General features: G+C 40.5%; 1 protein-coding gene across 1 annotated transcript in view; it reads right to left on the bottom strand.

The window, feature by feature from the left end:
* DOCK7 (dedicator of cytokinesis 7) overlaps positions 1 to 20,511 on the bottom strand; it is a 110,870-nt gene that overhangs the window by 72,536 nt on the left and 17,823 nt on the right. Inside the window, exons 3-12 of the mRNA XM_075711218.1 lie at positions 13,291 to 13,466; positions 13,026 to 13,094; positions 10,235 to 10,364; positions 9,916 to 10,128; positions 9,421 to 9,506; positions 7,169 to 7,235; positions 5,777 to 5,926; positions 3,719 to 3,799; positions 865 to 1,030; positions 61 to 203 (exon numbers count right to left, since the gene is read on the bottom strand). Coding sequence (XP_075567333.1) covers positions 61 to 203; positions 865 to 1,030; positions 3,719 to 3,799; positions 5,777 to 5,926; positions 7,169 to 7,235; positions 9,421 to 9,506; positions 9,916 to 10,128; positions 10,235 to 10,364; positions 13,026 to 13,094; positions 13,291 to 13,466 — 1,281 coding nt within the window. The remainder of the gene's footprint in view (positions 1 to 60; positions 204 to 864; positions 1,031 to 3,718; positions 3,800 to 5,776; positions 5,927 to 7,168; positions 7,236 to 9,420; positions 9,507 to 9,915; positions 10,129 to 10,234; positions 10,365 to 13,025; positions 13,095 to 13,290; positions 13,467 to 20,511) is intronic.

Raw genomic sequence — 20,511 nt, 5'->3', positions numbered from 1 at the left:
ACATGATCAAATCACTCTGTTCAAGGAGCAACTCCTTAATTAGATAGCTTCATACAATACCTGCTTAAAGAAGTTTGTCACTGTCAGAGTAGCTGGTCTAAAACTGGTCAAATTGCAAGCCTCATCCCCACTTGTGGTTCTCTCTAATGAACGCCTCCCGACAATACTGGAATTCCGCCTCTCCGACCATGATCCTTTACGTTCTTAAAAAAATAAAAAATAAAAAAGAGGATTAATTAAAAAAAAGAAGAAAAACAATTGTCCAAGAGCCTACTTTTGTTCCAAACAGGATTTTCTACACAAGAAGATAGCTGCTGGGTTTGGAAATTATGCAATAAGTGTGATAGAAGAGGTGGTTATGCTAAGACAATCACACTCTTGAGGCATCAGGAGGCTATGAAGCACAGCTGACTACTTCTGCTCCTCTCACAGCAACCTCACCCCAGTGCCTTACTGCTATTATAAAAGTCTTTATCGTGTGGAGATTTATGTGTTTCTCCTGCTCTGAAAGATGATGAAGTTGGCAGTTTTGGGGATGCTGAAGAGCAGTTTCAGATGAGCTGTGTGGTTCACAAAGATTAATCCACTCCTTTGGAAAATGTTCATCAGCCTGTAACGCTCTCTCAGTCTTAGAAGCCTGGTTTTAAATAATATAACAGATGGTTTGCTTGTAAAATCCTTGAAAGATAAATCCATTTGTTATCATAGACTTTTCTGTTTTATTTCAACCATGACCCAAGACCCTGCCTAGGGCAGAGGGAGAACAGTGATAAAAGGAGCAATGGCAGATACAGGACATGAATCAAGACTTCAGTAAACTCTGGATTTGTCCACATTCCCTCATGCAGATGTCAGATACTGTACCTCCTGTGCCAACTTCTACTTCTGTGGAATCTCTTTCCAAACTTCCAGCGCTGCTCACAATGTTCATTAAATGAATGGCTGTCCAGGCAAAAGGCATTCGATACTTGCCTAGTCTTTGGCAAAACTGTTCTGCCTGGCATTTCAGTTTTTCCAACTTTTCTTTATTCTGTGAAGAAAATGTTCAATCCAAGAGATTAAAAGGAGAGGAATAGGAACAAAGGTTCATTTAGCAAAATCAGTAAGTAACAATGGTACCTTTTCTAACTTGCAATGACTTTGTGCTTCAACAGCACCTTCTAGAGGAGGATCACGAAGTGCTAGGCAATCAGACTTCTGCTTCACAAAAATGCCATCAGGCCAACGGTAGCAGACGCAGGAGAGCCAGATAGTCAGAGCACCTGGCTTCATGCTCTTAAGCCTCCTGAATAGCCTGTCAAATCCCAGTGAGCTCATTTGCCCACTGCCCTTTCAAGAAAAGTTGAATTTTACTCTATGAAGTCTGAAATGGCCTTTCTAACTGTGATTTTATGCAGCAGGTGCTCAGAACATCTGGAGTTGCATGGGAAACTGAAAACACTCCTCAAATAAGTAGTATCACACTCATTTTATTGAGGGAAAAAAGGAATAAGAGAGGACTTTTCCATAATTCTGCATATTAAAGAGCAATTTTTGCTTTAGAAAGGCTGCTACCTACAGGCCTTCAAGAATTCCCCAGACAGGGGGCTGGATAACAAGAGAGAGAGCTGTGTTGCTCACATTCTTCTAGTTCAGGACATGTTTATACACCTTGCTGGGAAGGAGACCTTGAAAAATCACTTTTTCACCTACATTCCCAAGCATCCTGCAAATCCAATTCCAAAATTTCACTTAGGCACATGTCAACTTATTGATCACAGGAAATGTAGTTTTTTACTTTTGTTATCTATGTATACCTGAGGTGAAAGAGATCCATTTTTCATATTGTAGTGCAGTGAAATAAAGACAGAGATAGACAAAAACCATGAACTTTTTCAGCTAAAAATATATTAGAACTTTAGGAAGGCAAAACTTTGTTAGAGTTTGATCAAGACTAACAGATTAACATCCCAGCTCCTTTGAAAAAAGCATAATGGGAAGCCTCTTAATCGCAGGAAGGACTGGCATCTCTTTTTTTTTTTTTTCCCCTTCATTCAGTCCTCACTATTACCTTTTAATGTTTGCTTGGCTCAACCCAATTGTACATTTAAATTAGGAACCATTTCTGAGGCTCAAAAGCACTGTTTCACATTCTACGTACACAAGGTTTCCTTTTCAAGCTCTCCTGTACATAGAATCATAGAATCATAGAATCATAGAATCATCTAGGTTGGAAAAGACCTTTAAGATCATCCAGTCCAACCATTAACCTACACTACCAAGCCCACTCTAGACTAATCAAGGGTAGACCAGACTAAACCATATCCCGAAGTGCCACATCTACCCGTTTGTTAAACGCCTCCAGGGATGGTGACTCCACCACCTCTCTGGGCAGCCTGTTCCAATGCCTGACCACCCTTTCCGTAAAGAAATTTTTCCTAATTTCCAGTCTAAACCTCCCCTGGCGCAGCTTAAGCCCATTTCCTCTTGTCCTATCGCTAGCTACTTGGGAGAAGAGACCAACACCCACCTCACTACAACCTCCTTTCAGGTAGTTGTAGAGAGCGATAAGGTCTCCCCTCAGCCTCCTCTTTTCCAGGCTAAACAACCCCAGTTCCCTCAGCCGCTCAAACTGGAGTTGTAAAATAACATACTTAGCTCAACTGACAATAAAATCAGTGATTTGCTATTCTATAGCCACGTTGTTTTGGAGAAAAACATATAGCAGCCTGTGGGGGAAAAGAGTGAGGAAAGGTCACAGTCCAGGTGCCACTGAATTCTGCAGGTGTTACCAGCATTCCTGTTTGTTCCTTAACCTACCAAACCTGCAATTCCCACCCAGACTCTGATACACTTCAATGAGCAACCAGCTGCCGACTGCAGGGAATAAGATGGCATTCTTCTCTGTGGGGAAACCTCTGCTTTTAGTCCTGTGCAACGGGCTTCTACAGGAAGGAGACAGGCGGTGGCATTTAAACATGTGTGGGAACAAAGAATCAGTCAAAGTGGGGCAGGTCCATGCCATCCACTGCACTTTAGAGGACAATGCTCAAACTGCTGGCAGGAATTAAAGGGACATTGTCAGTGGAAAAACCAAACAGTAAAGTATAAAATTTTAAATCTATCCTTACTATATGTAAAAAGGGCAGCTTTATCCTGCTGTTGAGCATGGCCCTTCTTTACAATATTAGGAAAAAGAAAAATCAGCAGAAAATAGCAGAAAAAAAGAACCACAAATGCACTGTGATGGAGATGCCTGATGGAGAATCTCCTGTTAACATATTTCATCCACTTTATAACCCTTCTAGAGGACGGCAGAGGTACTATGATGGGGTAAGCTGCAGAAGCAATAGAAAAGTTTAAATTTTACTGCAAATTCACATCAAAGGCTGCCTTCACTTGACCCAGCTATAAGCACACAGCTGATCCTTTGGGAGAGGGAATCACAGATGACTGAGCTTGATGGTAACCACACATCTCCCCTGTCAGCTACAAAAACTGATGACCTTTAACTACTCTACCCCAATAAGACACCAGGATTCAAGGGTCTTTGCCTCTTCTTTGGCCTTTAGAATTTGACTAGATTCTTAATTAAAAATGGATCCTTTTAACAACAGGAACAGTATCAATGGTTGTTAAGTGCAAGGTAAAAGAAAACAATGTATGTTTGATTTGTTAATAACAAAATGCCTTAAAGTGCTTGTAGCCCAACTGAATCAAAACATCAAAAAATTCTTACCTTTGCTGCATCAGATTCTTTAAAAATCATATAAGGCTCTGCACACTCTCCAATATCTCCCTGCTGTAATACTTTTTCCAGCTGAGAAGGGAAAATGAACCATTATAAGGACATGTATCCAGCAAGGATTGTTAAATTAAACAAACAACAGGAAGGAAAAACATTCTTTCAGAAGAGTTAAAGGTTGATTTCCCTTTGTGAGTCAGGGAACAAGCACTGCACTCAAGTTGTTAGAGCCATTAAGTTCCCAGATCTCCAGCTGTAACGGAATCACACATGTAAAATATAGGTTCAAAGGGAACATACACCACTTTGTTTTGCTTTGATCTGTTCTAGAGCCACTTTTAGCTCATTTTAAGGTCTAAGACAGCTTACACTAACTGTCTTCAGCATCACCATTTTCAGAATTCTGTTCTTATTTCTATTCTCCATATTAAGGACCTATTGCAGCAGCCCAAACAGGTGACTCAGATGCACTCAGCTAAAACAAGCACTATTTTGAATCAGTGTGTTTTCAAATCAAATAATGAAATAATCACATAATTAAAATTAGCCAAAGAGTTGATGTTTACTTCTCAAGTCTCCAAGTCAGTCAATGTCTCTTGAACACAAAACTGTTTAACACTCAGTTTCTAATAGAAATATCTTCTCTAGCACGTGCATGAAGACTGTTTCTTTCAGAAGCATCCTGGCCCTCCATCGCATGCCTGCTACTGTGCACATGCTGTTACTAGATTAGAATACCTTTAAACTTCTCCCATGCTTATACATTGCCATTCATACTTGTCTATAGTAGAACCCCAAGAGGCTACCACAATATAAAGAACAAAACTACCTTCCATCAAATCTTGCACTCCCTGGTGAGTTTATGCTAGCAATACCAGCTGTCTGAAAAGTGGTTTCCCAGTGAGTAAGACCCATGTGAAAATTCAACTGGTAAGGCACGCTATGCATCTGTCTTATTTATCCCTGACTATATCCTTTTCATCATCAAATCAAAAAATCACCTAAGCCTCCAGCTCCTCTTGGATCACTGGTTTTACAAGCACTAATGTGCAATCACAAGCTCTTTCGAACAGATACCCATCTCATAAATATGGGGTTCTCTCCTCCTCATATCTTGTAAAAATCAGAAGATTGAATATGTCTGCACAGGCAGAACATGATTTTTTTCAGAGAATCATACCAAAAATTGGAGATCAGAATACGCTCTGACACTACTGAAAGCCTTATTCTCACCTGGGACTGTTTTGTCATGCCACAAAGCCGTAATTAATTTTCAAAAGCTTATTCCTTATGTAAGAAGCAGTTCATGAAGAACTTGCACAAACCTCAGTCAACACAGTTCTCAAAACACAGCACTTAGCTAGTAGGCAATGTAGACACTGCCTGTGAACTGAAAGCATGTATTGAACTCCCCTTTTTACAATAGGATGATTTTTATGCAGAGACCAGCCAAAAAAAACTGATTCAAATGCCAATCAGAACTAGTAATATTTGTGTGCTCATTGAATCAAATGAAAGAAGAGAAAATAACTTTTATCTTTGTATACTTTATTCAAGGAGTGACCAATGTGGCATTTTATTTCAGTTACAGATCTCACTCTCTTACCAATTTCAATTCTTAAAGACATTTGAAAATCTGGCTTAAGGGCATATATCATTTTTGAAATGAGATTCAGATCAATAGAGATTTTAAACTCACTCACTTATCTATCATCTTAAGGAGTCAGCACATTGTTTCATATGAAAACCAAGGTCAAGCCCCAGAAAGCTGCTCTATATCAAGCAAACCCTTGTACTCTTCACAGTTTTTCAATAATACCACAATGTATATCTCCACTGAACTGTTTCTGTTACAAAGGAACTTAACGTACTACATGAGAATATCTGAAATGAAACAGAATTCTGTGGTGCTGGTGTTTATGCTTTTAAGAATAGAATTCTGCTCTCCAAATGTAAATAAGAAGTCAACTAGTCAGCCAGATTTGTTTATATTTTATTTCAAATAGAAAACAAGAGACAATTAATAATTTAAATTTCTCTGGCATTTCTTACCTTTATTACCAGAAAGACATCTTGAGAGGGATAAGTGATAGAAAAGATGGCAGATCTGGCCAGAGTGGATATAGCAGCAGGGGGGACATGTGGACGAAGCATTCCCTTCATTTGTTCAGAGTTTAAATCAAAGTAGAAATTTTCTGAAATCTAAGGAAAAAGTTGGGTAGCTTCAAGCATTAGTTATACTTTTTATTTTTGGTAAACTCTTCATAAACACAACAGACAATTTCAAAATACAAGTAAAAAACCTACCAACAGTGCCTCCTTTCAAACCATGTATAAAAAGAAAAACAAAAAGGCCTTTTCTTTAAGAAATCAAGGCAGGACAGTGAGAAAGGAGAAAGGAAATGGAGCAAACAATACACAATACCTATAAAATTTCCTCTAGCTCCTGTAAGGTATGTAATTCCACCACAGGACTAGAAATTGCAATTGCTATCTGAATTGAAAATATCAAAGTATCAAAATAGAAAATGATCTTTGAGATCATTCACAGAAAAAAACAACACATCTTGAAAGACAGACAGTGAGTTTTCTATGCTGAAACACCAAATCCTCAACTGTATCAAGGCTTCAAAGCCAAAATGAATGTGAGCTGGTTATCAACACCAGAGGTCACTAAAGAACTTACTACGTTAGAGAAAAAAAAATGGAGTAAGGAGATGATAAAATTGGCTTATGAAATGTGATTTAAATATTAAACAAAGTTCACATAATATTCCACATACTCTCATCTACATAACTTAAAACTCAATGCATTAAATTCAAGTCTTAAAGAGATAAATGTCAAAATACATATTTTTAACATTTTTCTCTCTACTACTGCTAATATCTTGAATTAGAAAAACTAAGAGACTCTTCAAATATTAAATACAGAACATAAATAGGGGAATAAATGTGTTTTACATTTCCTATAACTTAGATCTTGAAAACACTCCTCCATTTTGTTTTGATTTTAGCAATTTTAGCATGTATGACTTTCTTGTGCATTATTAAAATGTTACTTGGACACATACCATGCTGAATCACGAAAAAGAGATTAAGAAGGTCATAAAAACTTAATCTAAATAAAAGGTTTCAGTTACTTAAGTTCTCTCTGGGGAAGAGACTTTTGAAAGCCAAGATTGGACAATATATATATATTCTGATTTCAGGCACTCACATATTAGATAATATTTTTAGAAAAGTGGTTATACTTCAACTGCTTTACTAAGCAGAAGAAGAACACAAAAGATGGTTCATGAAATGCCTTCATCATTCTTTCAACCACTAGTATGTCAATGTCTTCATAAAGGTTTGTTTCCAGAATTAATTCCTCCCTTTTTTTTTTAAATACAGGTTTGTAATGCTTCGGTGGAAATGTCATCACTCAAGTAATTAAAAACATACCTTTTTCTTTTCTTTAACATCATACAAAGCCAAACTTGCAAAAATGGGCTCAATTTCTATTTCAAATCTTGAAAGAAAGAAACACATAAAATCAGTTGACTTTATTTTGTAAGAAAGACTAACCTACCCCCTCCCCAAATTCTTCCTGGTAAGGTGAAGGCTGACAACTATTAAGCTGAGATGTCAGGAACAGCTGAGCCGACCTGTGGGCTTGCGCCTGCTGAAAAGGGAGGTCTCGCTCCCCAGTCTTCCCCCAACTCTTCTCCTGTCCTGCTTCTTCTGCATTGCCCCTGCTCCCTTCCATCAGGACACACACCGGTGGCTCCTTGGACCTTCTAAAAGCCATTTCAACTCATTGACCCAACAGAAAGGTTGGGATTAGAGTCACAAAACATAAAGCATACTTCTATAAATGCTTTTATCTTCTTCAAGTGTTGTTTGAAGGCTAAGCAAAGCAACCTAATAGCTTCCTTAAAGGGGGAGGAATTATTAACTGGGATAGCTGGACCACTCAGCTCCTCTGATTACCTTGAGAAGCTGTCCTATCTGCTAATTTACTATGCTGAGCTGTGGATATGGCTAAATGGCCAAGAGCTCCTCTCAGCATTACTGACCAGAAAGCTCCTTCCTCTGGAGTTGGGGACAGCTATTTTGGCAATTTTCAACATTTAACTTTTGTCAGACAATACCAGTATCTCAAAAACTCTTTCAGAAAGGTGTCAGTTTTTCAGAGTAACTGTTATCAAGTATTTATGCTAACTGAAACACTTCCAGCGAAAACACTAACCTACCAAATAGAGCTAAACTTATTGTTAAATCACCTGGGAAGTTAAAGAAATTAAAAAATATTCAAAACCTGTCTCTACACCAAAGTGAGCAGGGGCTGAAATGCCACTCTCCTGTCTGCACAGCCCTCCCAATGCAATTAATGCCCAGTCCACGGTGGGATACACCCATGCACCTGGTCCTTGTACAGAGCTCTCAGGTTTTCAGCCTGGAACTCTTTCTGCCAACAGAGAGAACAACATACAGGACTGCATCATCAAACAGGTATTTTCTCTAGTTTTGCAACAAAGGTAAGATTAACCTGAAAATGACCCTGCTTAGGTCATCTTAGCTTTCTCCCTGGGGAAGAGACTACATACTTCTTTTTGCACCACTAAGATAGCACAATCTTGGATGCTTGCTATTACAACTGTTAAGCACAGTTTCAGAGATTACTTTGGTATACAAATAAGCATGTACTTGGGCAGATTTGCTATAAATTTACAGTCAGTAAGAGATGCTTAAATAGCAGAAGTTGTTAATTTCCAGCATCTAACTTATTTATGCTAAAGACACCATCCTTTGGAGGGGAAGCTCCACTGCTACAGCATATTATGTTGTTCCAGTTCATAAAAAGCTGCAAAATCAGTTCATCTCTATGGCTGTATTAGGTCCTGCAGTACTCTATGAGCAGGAGATATGTCCCACACATATATCTCAGTTATGAGCTGCAATGTAGTCTAACTAGAGCTCTCTAATAAGAAGGGTTGACCTAACTGAGGACACAGAAGATGAATACAGCAGTGTGGAAAATCAGTTTTGTACTTTATTTCTCCAAGGGAATAACAGTAAAATTTTACCTTGTGTTATTAGAGAAGAGTTATAGGCAATGAACCAGCTGCAGGTAACCCTATATTCAGGAGCTCCACTTCATTAAACTTGTTTAACAGGTTTCTATTCCTCCAGTTAATGCTTGCTAAGTATATAAAGTCTTCACTCTTAAAGGGACACAGTCAAGGTTGTTGAGCCTAAACTTCAGCAAATCTCTGGTTGTCTTATGTTTTAAGGCTTAAGAATTTTTAATCTTTTTTTTTTCCCCCACTTAAACATCCTTGTTACAGAGCCAAACACCAGTGACTGGCCAGCTTCAGAGCCCTGAATGAGTGCAGTGAAGCATGTGTGCTAGTAACATGGAACAGGTATAGCTACAGACTGGCTGCAAAGCAACGCAGAGAAAATCCAAGGAAGGTGAATACTTTCTATATCACACCACTAAAGAAAGTCTTGAAGATAAAACTGTCTGATGCACAGTACTGTGTAACTTATCCTTTATAGAACTAACCTTTAAGCCTATGACAAACCAAACAACATTACATCTCTTCAAGGTAATAAACAAGGCAGCAGAGTTAATCCAGATGCACGGGGATAAACAGCAGATTTAAATTCTCAGTTTCTGTAATGCAGCTGTCTGTTGGAATGATACTTACTTAAGGGACAAACACTTCACCAGGAGTCTTTGGCCAAAGTGTTCTTTGGGTACTTCAGGGACACTAAGTCGTTCTATAGGCTCCTCCTGAAATTTGTCACAGGAACAGCAATTTAGAGACACGACACTTGTACAAACCACTAATATAATTATGAATCAAGCATATGTATCACTCTTTTTTATTAAGACACTAGCACTAATTTAATCCAAGGCTTACCGGCATGTTGCACTCATCAGCAGCTATAAATATGCTAAATTAAATCCCTTTAATGTTTCTACGTTATAGGGGATTGCGTAACCATAAAGGAAAACTAACCTTCAGAAAGTAGTATCTATGGCAAGACAATACGCTAAGAAACACGCAACCCACAAAATAGCTAAGGTTCTCATAGATATTAAACATAGGTGATCTTAACTCCTTTAAATCTGACCGACAATTTTCACATTCCCTATATCCTTCACTTTTTTAGTCTCACCCACATGTATATAAAGATACCTCATCTGGTGCTGGATGTAGTGCAAAAAGCTCCTTATGCCTACTGGACTTCCTCTGATCTTCATTGTGGTGGTCAATCTCTTCATTTGGGGTTCTGTCCAGTAGGTTTGGGAGAAGGGCATCTGGAAGGGAGTTCTTCAGATCAAAAATACTGCATGCCCAGCTGCCCCGGGGAGTATCGTCAATTGACATTGAACGTCGTTTAAGGTCATCCTGAGATTCAACAAATTAAAAGCAACTTATAATGGGAAAGCGACTGCACTTCTAAAATGTGACTATAAATCAGGTTTTATGTAGCAAGGTTTTAAAGGTACGTTACTTGTTCATCCTGGTAACTGTTGCCATCTGGAGCTTCATCAGACTCAAAGATCTGTTTGGGGAGCCCCTTTTGCCTCTCCTTCTGTTTGTCTAAGGTGTTGGGATTAAATCCAGTTCCCAGCTTGTGATATCTGGAAACAAAGTATTTCAAATGCATCCTTAGCATCCTTTTTGACGCCAAACCCAGAAGCAGAATTACAAAACAAACCCAGTATTATCAGTGTGGGTCCTCTCAAAGCATAAATTGCTCTCTGCAAACAGTATTTCCAGTCACCCTCCACTGTAGCTGGGCAATAATCCAACAACCAGTATTCCAGTACTACAATGTGACTCTGTTCAACTATAAAGCAATGCTGGGTGATGTCAAAAGAAGTATTATCAATGGCCAATTAAGGTCATCATAAAATGTGCAATTGTGATGCCAAGCTTAAAACAGGCCAAGAACATGGGGATGGGAAGCCAGTGGTTCTGCTAGAACAACTGACTTGGGGCAGACAATATTAATACCTTTAAAACCAAAACACCAACTTCAGGTAGAAATGCATGAAGCACAGAAGTCCTGAGCACCTCTGGAAAACATATGATTTTCCAACCCCAACTAAAATGAGCATCTTCCCATAGCATCTTTATGAGCAGAATTGGGTCCTTCAGAGCTTTCCAGGGTGTAAGAGCGCTTGCTAGTAAACAGTCTGTCTACTGTGGCTGACAAGATCAGATCGCTTTGACTAACGAATTTTTGGATACCAAATGGCACTATGTCTATATTTACACACACATATGGCCAGAGCCACAGTCTCCTTACAGTACGCACTCTAAGTCAGTTCCTGAAGTATTGCTGGGGTCACGTGTAGAATTAACTGGTCTTATCCTGCCCTGTTACTAAAGTTACCACAGAAGGATGTACAGACATGTGGAAACCATGGATGTGCTAGCAGTGAATAATGAAAGGGAGGAGAAAAAGAAGGAAAGCACTTTCCTCACTAGGCTGTAATTCCTGAGAGCTGAACTATCTGTATAGTCCTCACCTGCATGTCTGCATTTCAATCACAGCCCCACCAAGCATAAATTCATTCTAAATCAGACCGGACTTCAGAGATGTCTGTGATCATTGCCACCATCAGTCTAGCATACAGAAATTATGCCATAAGGTTGAAATAAGAATATGCTATTGTTTTGTTCAGGCCAGTGAAGAAAACTTATTTAACTTTTGCAATACCATTAAAGTAATCACTGAATGGATGGAGCTGTCTGCCCCCAAAAACATTTTGGTTACAAAGAACTGTAGACAGAGATTGAAATAAAGATTATTCCCCCTGGGATGGGGGATAGAGAAGGATGGCACATCAGAAGTCATGTTCTTCTAAATCTAGAAGAGCTGGATTTTGTGCCCCCAGAGCTAGCCAAAGCATTGGTAACCATCCAATAGGATGGATTAAGAGAAACTTATTACCATCCTTACTTGAAAAACAATTCAATCCTTCCCAGCCAGGCTTTCAGGCTCCTCCCCTGCTCCAGCAGTAAACCTTCTGTTTCTACCCACTCCACTGCCACAATTTTATCCAAGTAAAAACTGCTATGAATGTTTATGGTAGTGTCTCTCCTCCTCTGAAGGAGCAAGAAAACCTTTGACTGTAGTTCAACAATCAGCCAGCACACCTTCAACCCACTCAGGCAACTTTGATGTCTTCGGCTTCATGCCTTCCCCAACACAGAGCGCAACCTGCAGCTGATCTGCACAGGACAGAAAGCTCTACTGTCTCCAACTAAACCTCCTCAGTGCAGGAATCACAGCCAGGTATTCCAGATACCAGAGAAAGTCACTGAGAAACCAAGAGGTGTGCTGGCTGGGTGGGTCACACTGTGCCTTCTCGACTCTGCCCACAAAGGCTGGGAGTTAATAAACACGTCTCTCTCTCTCTCTCGGGTTTCTTTCTGGGGTTTTTTTTGGTATGAGATTACAAACCAGATTTTTATTAGGTCATCTAAGCACTGCAAAGCATATCTTCAGCATCCCCTGAAGTGGTTCTCAGGACAACATTAAACCAGTGAATTGTAGCAACTGCCACAAGGGCAGAGCTGTAGCTGTAGTCAAGTCATTTGTAGGTGATGCACATCACATGGATCACTTACTCCTTGACAGTAGCACTTGAAGTCATCAGACTTCCAATCATCCGAGAGTGTATGTTCCAAGTAAAGCTACTCAGAAACCTTCCTGCTAATGTGCATAAATTAATCAATGCATGCACATTCTCTAAACTGCTAACTCATTAGATAAATGTTGTGATAGTTCAAATATTAACAATTATTTGTCTAAATTACATACTTTCTCAAAGTCTCTTGGTGAACGAATGAATGCTGCAGAGGGCATATTATTATCTATTAGGTGGTTGTGCCTGCACATAAATCTTACGCTGTTACAAAATTCATGCAACTTCTCTTTAAAAAGAGCTAAAAACATATGGAACAAAGACAGAAACAAATGCTGAAGTAATTTTACTTGTTTACAATTCCCTAATTTCTCTACCATTCTAAAGGAGCAACTATTGACTAAAATGACCTAGATTTTCAAAAATGCCCCAAGGGGTTTTGATGTCCGAGATCTAATTTTCAAAACACCAAGAATCATTTCAGCTAAACACAAAGCATCAGTTCAGCTGAGCTGGGCAGCTAAAAGCCAGGGCACATGGAATCAGTAGCCAGGACAACAATTTTTGAGCCTCCTCATACCAGCTAGCCATCCTGCAAATATTTAAATATGAAATCAAGCTGACAAATAGCACAGGGGAACTCACTTTCTGTTTACAATCGCCCAGTCTTCCGTGTAACTTCTTACACAGTCCCTCACATGAGGGTCCATTTCACTGTTAAAAGAATAAAAACAAACACCTTCAAAATCACAGACATGATAATGACTTCTTAAACATACATACTTTCACTTAGGTTTGTATTTACTCTTTCAGGCATTTACAGACAAAAATTCCAGGCTTCAGCCTTGCAGATAGTCAAATCCAGAACAATTAATTACCTCAACTGAGGTGTCACCCTGTCACCTCCTACCTCTCTTCAGGCACTGCTGACACAAGCGTTCGACATTCTCGGGGGGTGTACACAACCTCGATGTCATCGGGAGGAAACTCAAGCAAGTCTCTCAGGGGTCCGGACTCCACTGTAATCGGGTGTGTAATAAGGTAGTCCTCCAGCTCAACCGGGTCCACTGCTTCTGTAAGTGGTACCTGGGAAAACACAAGTGATGGAAAGGTCTTAAAACAGAGAGAAAGAAAAAAACCATCCCATGCACATATTCTACTTTGGTTTTTAAACCAGCTCTTCTGCCTTGTTGAGCAAACTTGATCTAACATCAGATGATAATTAACCCTAGTGGTGTTAGCCTTAGCTAACACACATCATAAAGCAATTTTTCATGCCTTACCTTTTATTCGGTATTTCTCTGGATATTTCTATGATGCATACCAAGATCATCTCAAAAAAAGGAAAAAAAAAAAAAAAAAGGCATTTTCATGTGTGTGACTTTGGATTTCTTTTTACCGTGCTGCTGCTCTGGTCACAAAGGGCACCTTCACCCTGATGCAAGATGCAAAGAACCCTTTCACCCTCAGGCACGGCCCCCAGACAGGAATCCAGAGCACAGGCTGATTTACCAGGAACTCACAAAGCCACAGAACTCTAAACACTAACATTATTTTGAATTAAATCACTTCTCTGGCAAACACAAACCACAATGTTTATCCACTACAGATACAAGTTTAACAACCTCTTCTCCCTGATATTAGAACCTTCAGTGCCACGATGACTCTGCCCATGCCAGGAAGGGACACTGCCCTAAATAAAATGGATGCTCAAAAAGCATCTTTACTGGACACAAAGCTTGCACCCAAAGCACAAGGAATGACTGAACAAACACACATGCAGGAAGACAGTAGATTTCACTGGCAGTACTGATCTCACCATACTGAAAGAAGTGAGCTTTTTTTAGATACGTGAAAAAAAAATTTGCACAAACTGGATACATACTCACATTGCATAACTGTGTATTTTTACATATGTGTATTATAGAAATACATATATATATTCTGATATGATATCATCATCCTATAAGGCTGCACATAAACATAGACAAGGAAGTGAAACACTAAAACCAAGTTTTGAGGAACCCATTTCTACAGCAATTGACAGTTTTCCTAGAATTCCCTGGCACATCCCAGAGAGGCTGAGTGGTGTAATGAGTCACAAAAACACATCAAAATTCAGCAATTTTTCTCTACTACTTCCTCTTTCCTGTCATCCAGACAATTCCTGTGGAACAGGGAACTACCCTGTAGCTTATCTTCTGTTGGAGATGACTTTAAAAAGAACACTTAGAACTTAAGTTTTAAATGCGCTTCTCAAAAAAATTGTTATACCAATCTCAAATTCCAGTTTTTAAACTTCTATTGCCAAGAAGTTCTGAAAAGAATCAACTTTTTATTCAAGGAAAAAGACTTGGCTAACACAGAGGGTATTGAAAGAATCTCTCCTACTGCAGCAAACTTCAATGAATACTGCAATTTTCTTAAAATACGGAAGGCAAATCATTCAGAAGAAAAATGGCATGAATCCAGTGAAATCAGGTGAGTTGGACCAGATGACTTTATGCCAGATAAGAATCTGGTCCACAAAAATATATGATGTCTAGAAACTCAGTATTAAGTTCTGCAATTTAGGTAAAAGACACAAATTAATTCTGTGTAAAGACATGCACCATCATCATCATCTATTTATAGAATCATAGAATCATAGAATCGTTTAGGTTGGAAAAGACCTTTAAGATCATCCAGTCCAACCATTAACCTAACATTAATCTCTGACCCCACAACTTTTTTCCCCTTCTAACCCTGAACTCTGAAATGAACTTCAAGTATGTGATTTGGAGAACTTTTGAAAATACAAAGCAGATACTTTTAACTGTTTTCCTCACTGCAAAACTCACTATGAGCAGAACTTGTCATTGTTCTTTCCCACATTACAGTTAACATGTCACCACCTCACACTGTCTCTTTCTTACATACAGATAGACCAGCTCCATTTGGCACTAGATAACTGACAAAACATACAGTAGTGAAGTGTGACAGTTTATTATTGAGGAATTGCTAGAAGTGCATGTTTTTTTCAGAAGAGCTGCTGCATAATACTACTGCTACTTTGCATGCATATAATCCTTTCCACCGATAAACCTCAAACCCAAAGAAGAGTAGGAACCCAGAAATGGAGACTCCTTGCAAATGAAGATAAAAATAACAAAATCACCGGGGAAAAGCCACAGAAGCGTTGGGTAGCAGAGGTGCTGGGAAAAGGCCCTCCCTCAGGTCCCCTCATTGCCAGTCCAGAGCCCCATCCACGCAGCAATGCAGCTCTGTGCTGGACACTGAAAGGACCCTCACTAGAAGAAGGCCAGAGGATTAAGGTAGCCTCAGAGGGTGACTTAAAGCTGCTTAACTGACCCTATTTTTAAGCCCTAAAATTTTAAGACTTACTTTTACTCCTCCTGCTGACCTCCCTTCCACACTGGCAGCTTCAAAGCTAAGGCACCTTCCAGTGCACTTGCTCAGCAAAACTGAGCTGACCACGCAAGTGTTGTCTTTCAATCTGCACAAACTCATTTACCTGTGCATCTCCCCAGGCTAACAAAGAGGAACCTCTTCCTCATTCCCTCCGATCTTTCTAATCCGCTCATCCCAATAAACAGAAGAAAATTACAAACAGACGAGGAAAAAGCTCTGTATTAATGCAGAGTTGATGGGGACGTGCAGGACCGAGCAGACACTGCCCTAAATGCACCATGTTTCCCCATTCCTGGCATTTTACCCCTCAAATTTCACTTCTCCAACAAGAGCATTTTAATGTATTGGACAAAAGATGAATGAACTGGCTACGCTAGTTAAAAAACACCTAATCCGGAAAGACGGGCAGTGCTTAGGGGGCCATCCAACACTAGGTCCCAGGTCTGTGCTTCAGGGGTTTCCAAGCCCTTCATACATCTCAGTATGAAGCCCAAGGTTGCACTTCACAATTTTCCAGTTTGTCTCTTCGAATAACTATTGTACCATGAAGATGTAAACAAACATAAAAGTCAAACCCAGAAGCCTGTATTAGACTCACCATCTGTGCAGCCAGAAATACCGTCTAGCACCTGAGTAAACAGGCCAAACATAAATTCATGGCTATGAAGAGGAACTACTTCGTGTCAGACTATTGGCAGATAAAAGGCAAGCACATTATTTTAAGCTTTAGATATTTGTGGGGGAAGAAGTGATGAAAGAGGAGGAGGAAATAAGGATGAACAAATGCACCAAAAGGAAAATGAACCCAAATGGTGTCCCAGTGTCTGAACTGAACCACAACAGCTCCTCTCACAGCTTTCACTGCTGATGCCTTAACATTTCCTCTGTCCTGTATCCCTCTGAAGTTGTGGATGAGACCAAGAACAGACACAGTATACAAGGGGCTATTCCCGTGTTATCTGCAATCTGGCCAAAGTCACCTGAAATAGTCATACCAACCCATCAGACCAAACGTGCACTCTGAAAGAGCCGGACGAGTTCAGATAAAGACCAGGTTATCCAGCCCCATCATCCCAGCCTCACCGCTGACTGAGGAGCAGAACCTGCTCTATCACCTCACCTCCGAGTCTCCAGGCCCCGCTTACCTCCTCATGGCACCAGGAAAAATAACGAGGCACCCAAGAGCTGACTCCCCTGGCCTATTAGGATTGTGATACCTTCTTAGACTACAAAAGTTTCACCCTTATCCTTGGGCACCACTCTGACCTACAGCTCTCCAGATCATCACAAGAATAGCAAGTCCCGCTTTCAGCTGCATATTAAAAGGTTTTGAAATCTGCTGCAGCAGAAATGGGGCAACAGCTGAGGAGCTATAAAGCTGTCCTCTCCCACAGCCCTACTTGCTGGCAGGCTGCAGACAGCAATCTTCAATGCAATCTTCATCCCACTTCCACGAAAAGCCTTTTTGATTCCTCCTGACAGCTCCTAGGAAGCAACAGTAGGCGCCCGCCTCCACGAAATACAACCAGTTTTTCCTTCATCAGACTTCCAAAGGCAGCGGGACAATTTCAGTCAAGTATTTGCAAACATGCAGTCCACCTATCAACCCGCTAATAAACTGAATGGAGGAATACTGGAGCATTACTGTAAGAAATCATTGACACGGTGTCCGTTTCTTCCAAGAAGGGTTTATTAAGGACCCCCAGAAACCGAAGCTGTACCGGAGCTCTGACCATCTTCCCAACCAGGACTATGGAATAGTCTAAATTAATAGCAAATACACGCTAAAAATATGCTAAGGAAAGCCTGCTCCCAGAATCACGATTGCTGCTCTTCTAAAAAATACTCTTGGATTTTGTGCGAGCTGTAATTGCAGATCAAATTTTGGACAACCTTTCAGACAATTCCTCAACACAATTTTCACTCAGTCTTTATCCCAGGATCAGACACTGCCACCTCACTCAGGGCAAGTGCTATTCCGGTGCTATTAAAATGAACAGGACTACGCAGGGAGAAAGCGGCCGCCCAGTATGAGTAAGAGGGGCATAACCTGCTCCCTGCCAACGTAAACACCAAGTACAAGGTACTGATAAACTGAAAGTACAGAAGAAATCAAATGGGACTCTTTTTGAGACTTACACAGCCCAGTTACCCCAAATCAAACACATCACTTGCAAATAATGATTCTGCATATATACATCCTTAAGCTGACCATAGACACATACTCTGTCAGCTTAACTAAGACACCAGCCTGATTGATTTGGCTTATACAAACTATTTAACACACACGTTCCATAGATGTATCTGTGTTGTTGCAGTTATGGCTCTCAGCAGTTGCATTACAAAACCCTATTTCAAAGGTTTATAACTCTCCTGCAACAGGGACAGTGAAGCTTTCTTCTTTAAGGCTGTGTTATTCTTCACTGTTATATCCCCTTAAAAGCTTGAAAATAAAATTTCGTTTCCTATCGACTTTGTCCTTCTTGAGACAGCAAACATTGTATTTTGCTGCAGTTTTAGTGCACCACTAGCCGAAACATGTCTCTCTCCTATTTATTTCCTTCTTTTGAGCACCTACCTGTATCATCATCATCGGTTACAAAAGAAGCATCTGCACAAACCTGGCAACAGGGGCAGAAGCCTCTGCTAGGGGACATGGCGTAACTCCATGGAGGGTAACACAAACCCCCATTTACTTTAGCCGAGCATCTCACACAAGGACTACAGGAGCAAAGGGCTAACACAGCGGGAAAGCTACACCCAGGGCACCACACTGCAAAGCTCATGGCTTATTCCACCCCACTAAGGAAGCAAAAAAAAAAAAAAAAAAATGCAAAGGGCAGATCTGTGTTAGACCTGCTCTGTTGTGGCATTCCTGAAAACGGACGACTGCAACCAGCTCCCTCCTGCACAGAGCAGACCCCTCTGACAAGCAGGGCTGGCTGTGTACACCTGACAGGGAAAGCAGCAGCAGCCGTGCTCAGAGGGAGCTCAGCCAGCAGAAGCATGCAGAGCAAGGTGATTCAAAAGGCAGCAGGGATGCCTAACTAACAAAGGCAATGGGGATGCTTGCCATAGATGCACTTTTACATCATGCTCAAGAAGTGACCAAAGGATAAGTATTTAATTAGCACGCCATTTAATTAGCCATCATTACATGCCCTTGCCTGAACAGCTTCCCCCTCCAGTTTGCTGTCTTACTGAACCAATTACACCTACACTAGTACTTAAAGACTGAAGGTCTGCTCTCCTGGGCACTGTGCAGAAGGTCAGTAAGGGATCACAGTAGCAACTAGGGCAGAAAAAGGGACAATTATTATCTCCATCTCACAGATACTGATTGAAGCACAGAAGTAGTCCTGTGTAGATCACTGCTGTGTGGTCTGATGTCCACAGGCATTCAGATTTTTGCCTGAAGGACTTTAACCTATCCTTTCCCTACACACACAGCTGGGTAGAGGGGCTATTTCTAGATCCTATTCCAGAATCTTGTTGCCTAACTCACACGTGTTGTACTGAGCATCACGTTTAGTCTTGTGGGACACACTCTAAGCAACACACTGATCCCAGCTATGATTTTGCAGACTCTTCCAGCTAGCGTATGTCAGCATAACCATGAACAGCACCGTGTCCATCGCATTTCCTTCTCCCTCCCTCACCTCTGCCCTCCCAAGGTTCTTACTCTCATGGGGGGCGGGGGGGGACACACAACAGCATTTTAAATGGTTATGACATGATGGTTTGGCAGGATGCATCTGGTAGAACAGAGATTTGAACCCAAGTTGCTTGTGGCCCAACCCAAGACCAATTTGCCTTTTATCTAAAATGAGATGCATAATTCCCAAGGGCAGCGACCTAGCCTCTGTGAGGATTACAGTACAATTTGGGCCCCTGTAAAAATGACAATGGCAAGGACTGGAAGGTTATACCTCCTGTGTGGGAGTAAAATTCCCTGTAAGGATATGATAAGGGACCTTGAAAGATTAACCTTGCAGAGCTCCTCATCACAGGGAGGATCCTGACTACTATTTTTACATGGCAGCTAGGCAATTCTTCAAAATCAGGGTGGTATTTCTTGCCAATTTTGAAAGTAGGACAAAGTTCCATCTTAACTTCAATACCTCCTTAAATATTAAACAACTTATAATGTTCTAAAACTGTAACAGATTGCACCAAAGCTTCAAATTCTAAATTAATACCAACTTCCCACCCACTGCCTCCCTGGGCAAAATCTTGGAAGGACAGAAGAAGCAGATTAACATTTCAAAGCTGAGCCCCAGCCTTCTCTTAGCTATTGCTAGGTCTCCAGGGCAAACAGTCACTTCCCTTGTTGAGCATTCAGGAATGCAGATGGCCTGTTCTTGTTGTGGCAAAATCCCGTCACCCTTAAAGGGATACTGGTATCTCAAGGAACCGCAACAGGAACCAAATCCAATGTACAGTAGGAAGTACTCAGCATAAATCTGAGAATCCAGGAAACGGAACACACTAAATAATAAAAAAAAAATTTGCAGGCAAGTTAAAGAAGGTAATGGTTTAAAGAAATATATTTGCTAAACAGAGGCATCGGATTTATTTTTAAGTGTGAACTACAGGCCATAGTCACTCAAAGAGGTTTTGAAACACGAGCAGTGCAATATTAACCACTGACAATGCTCAAGTATTAAAAGATATGTTTTACTTGCATAAATTACATTTTCTTTCACTTAAACACTTACTC

This window comes from Pelecanus crispus, chromosome 5, assembly GCF_030463565.1.
Source record: "Pelecanus crispus isolate bPelCri1 chromosome 5, bPelCri1.pri, whole genome shotgun sequence".
Taxonomy (NCBI): domain Eukaryota; kingdom Metazoa; phylum Chordata; class Aves; order Pelecaniformes; family Pelecanidae; genus Pelecanus; species Pelecanus crispus.
Note: the sequence above shows the minus strand (reverse complement) of the source record. Positions and strands in the feature narration are given on the sequence as shown.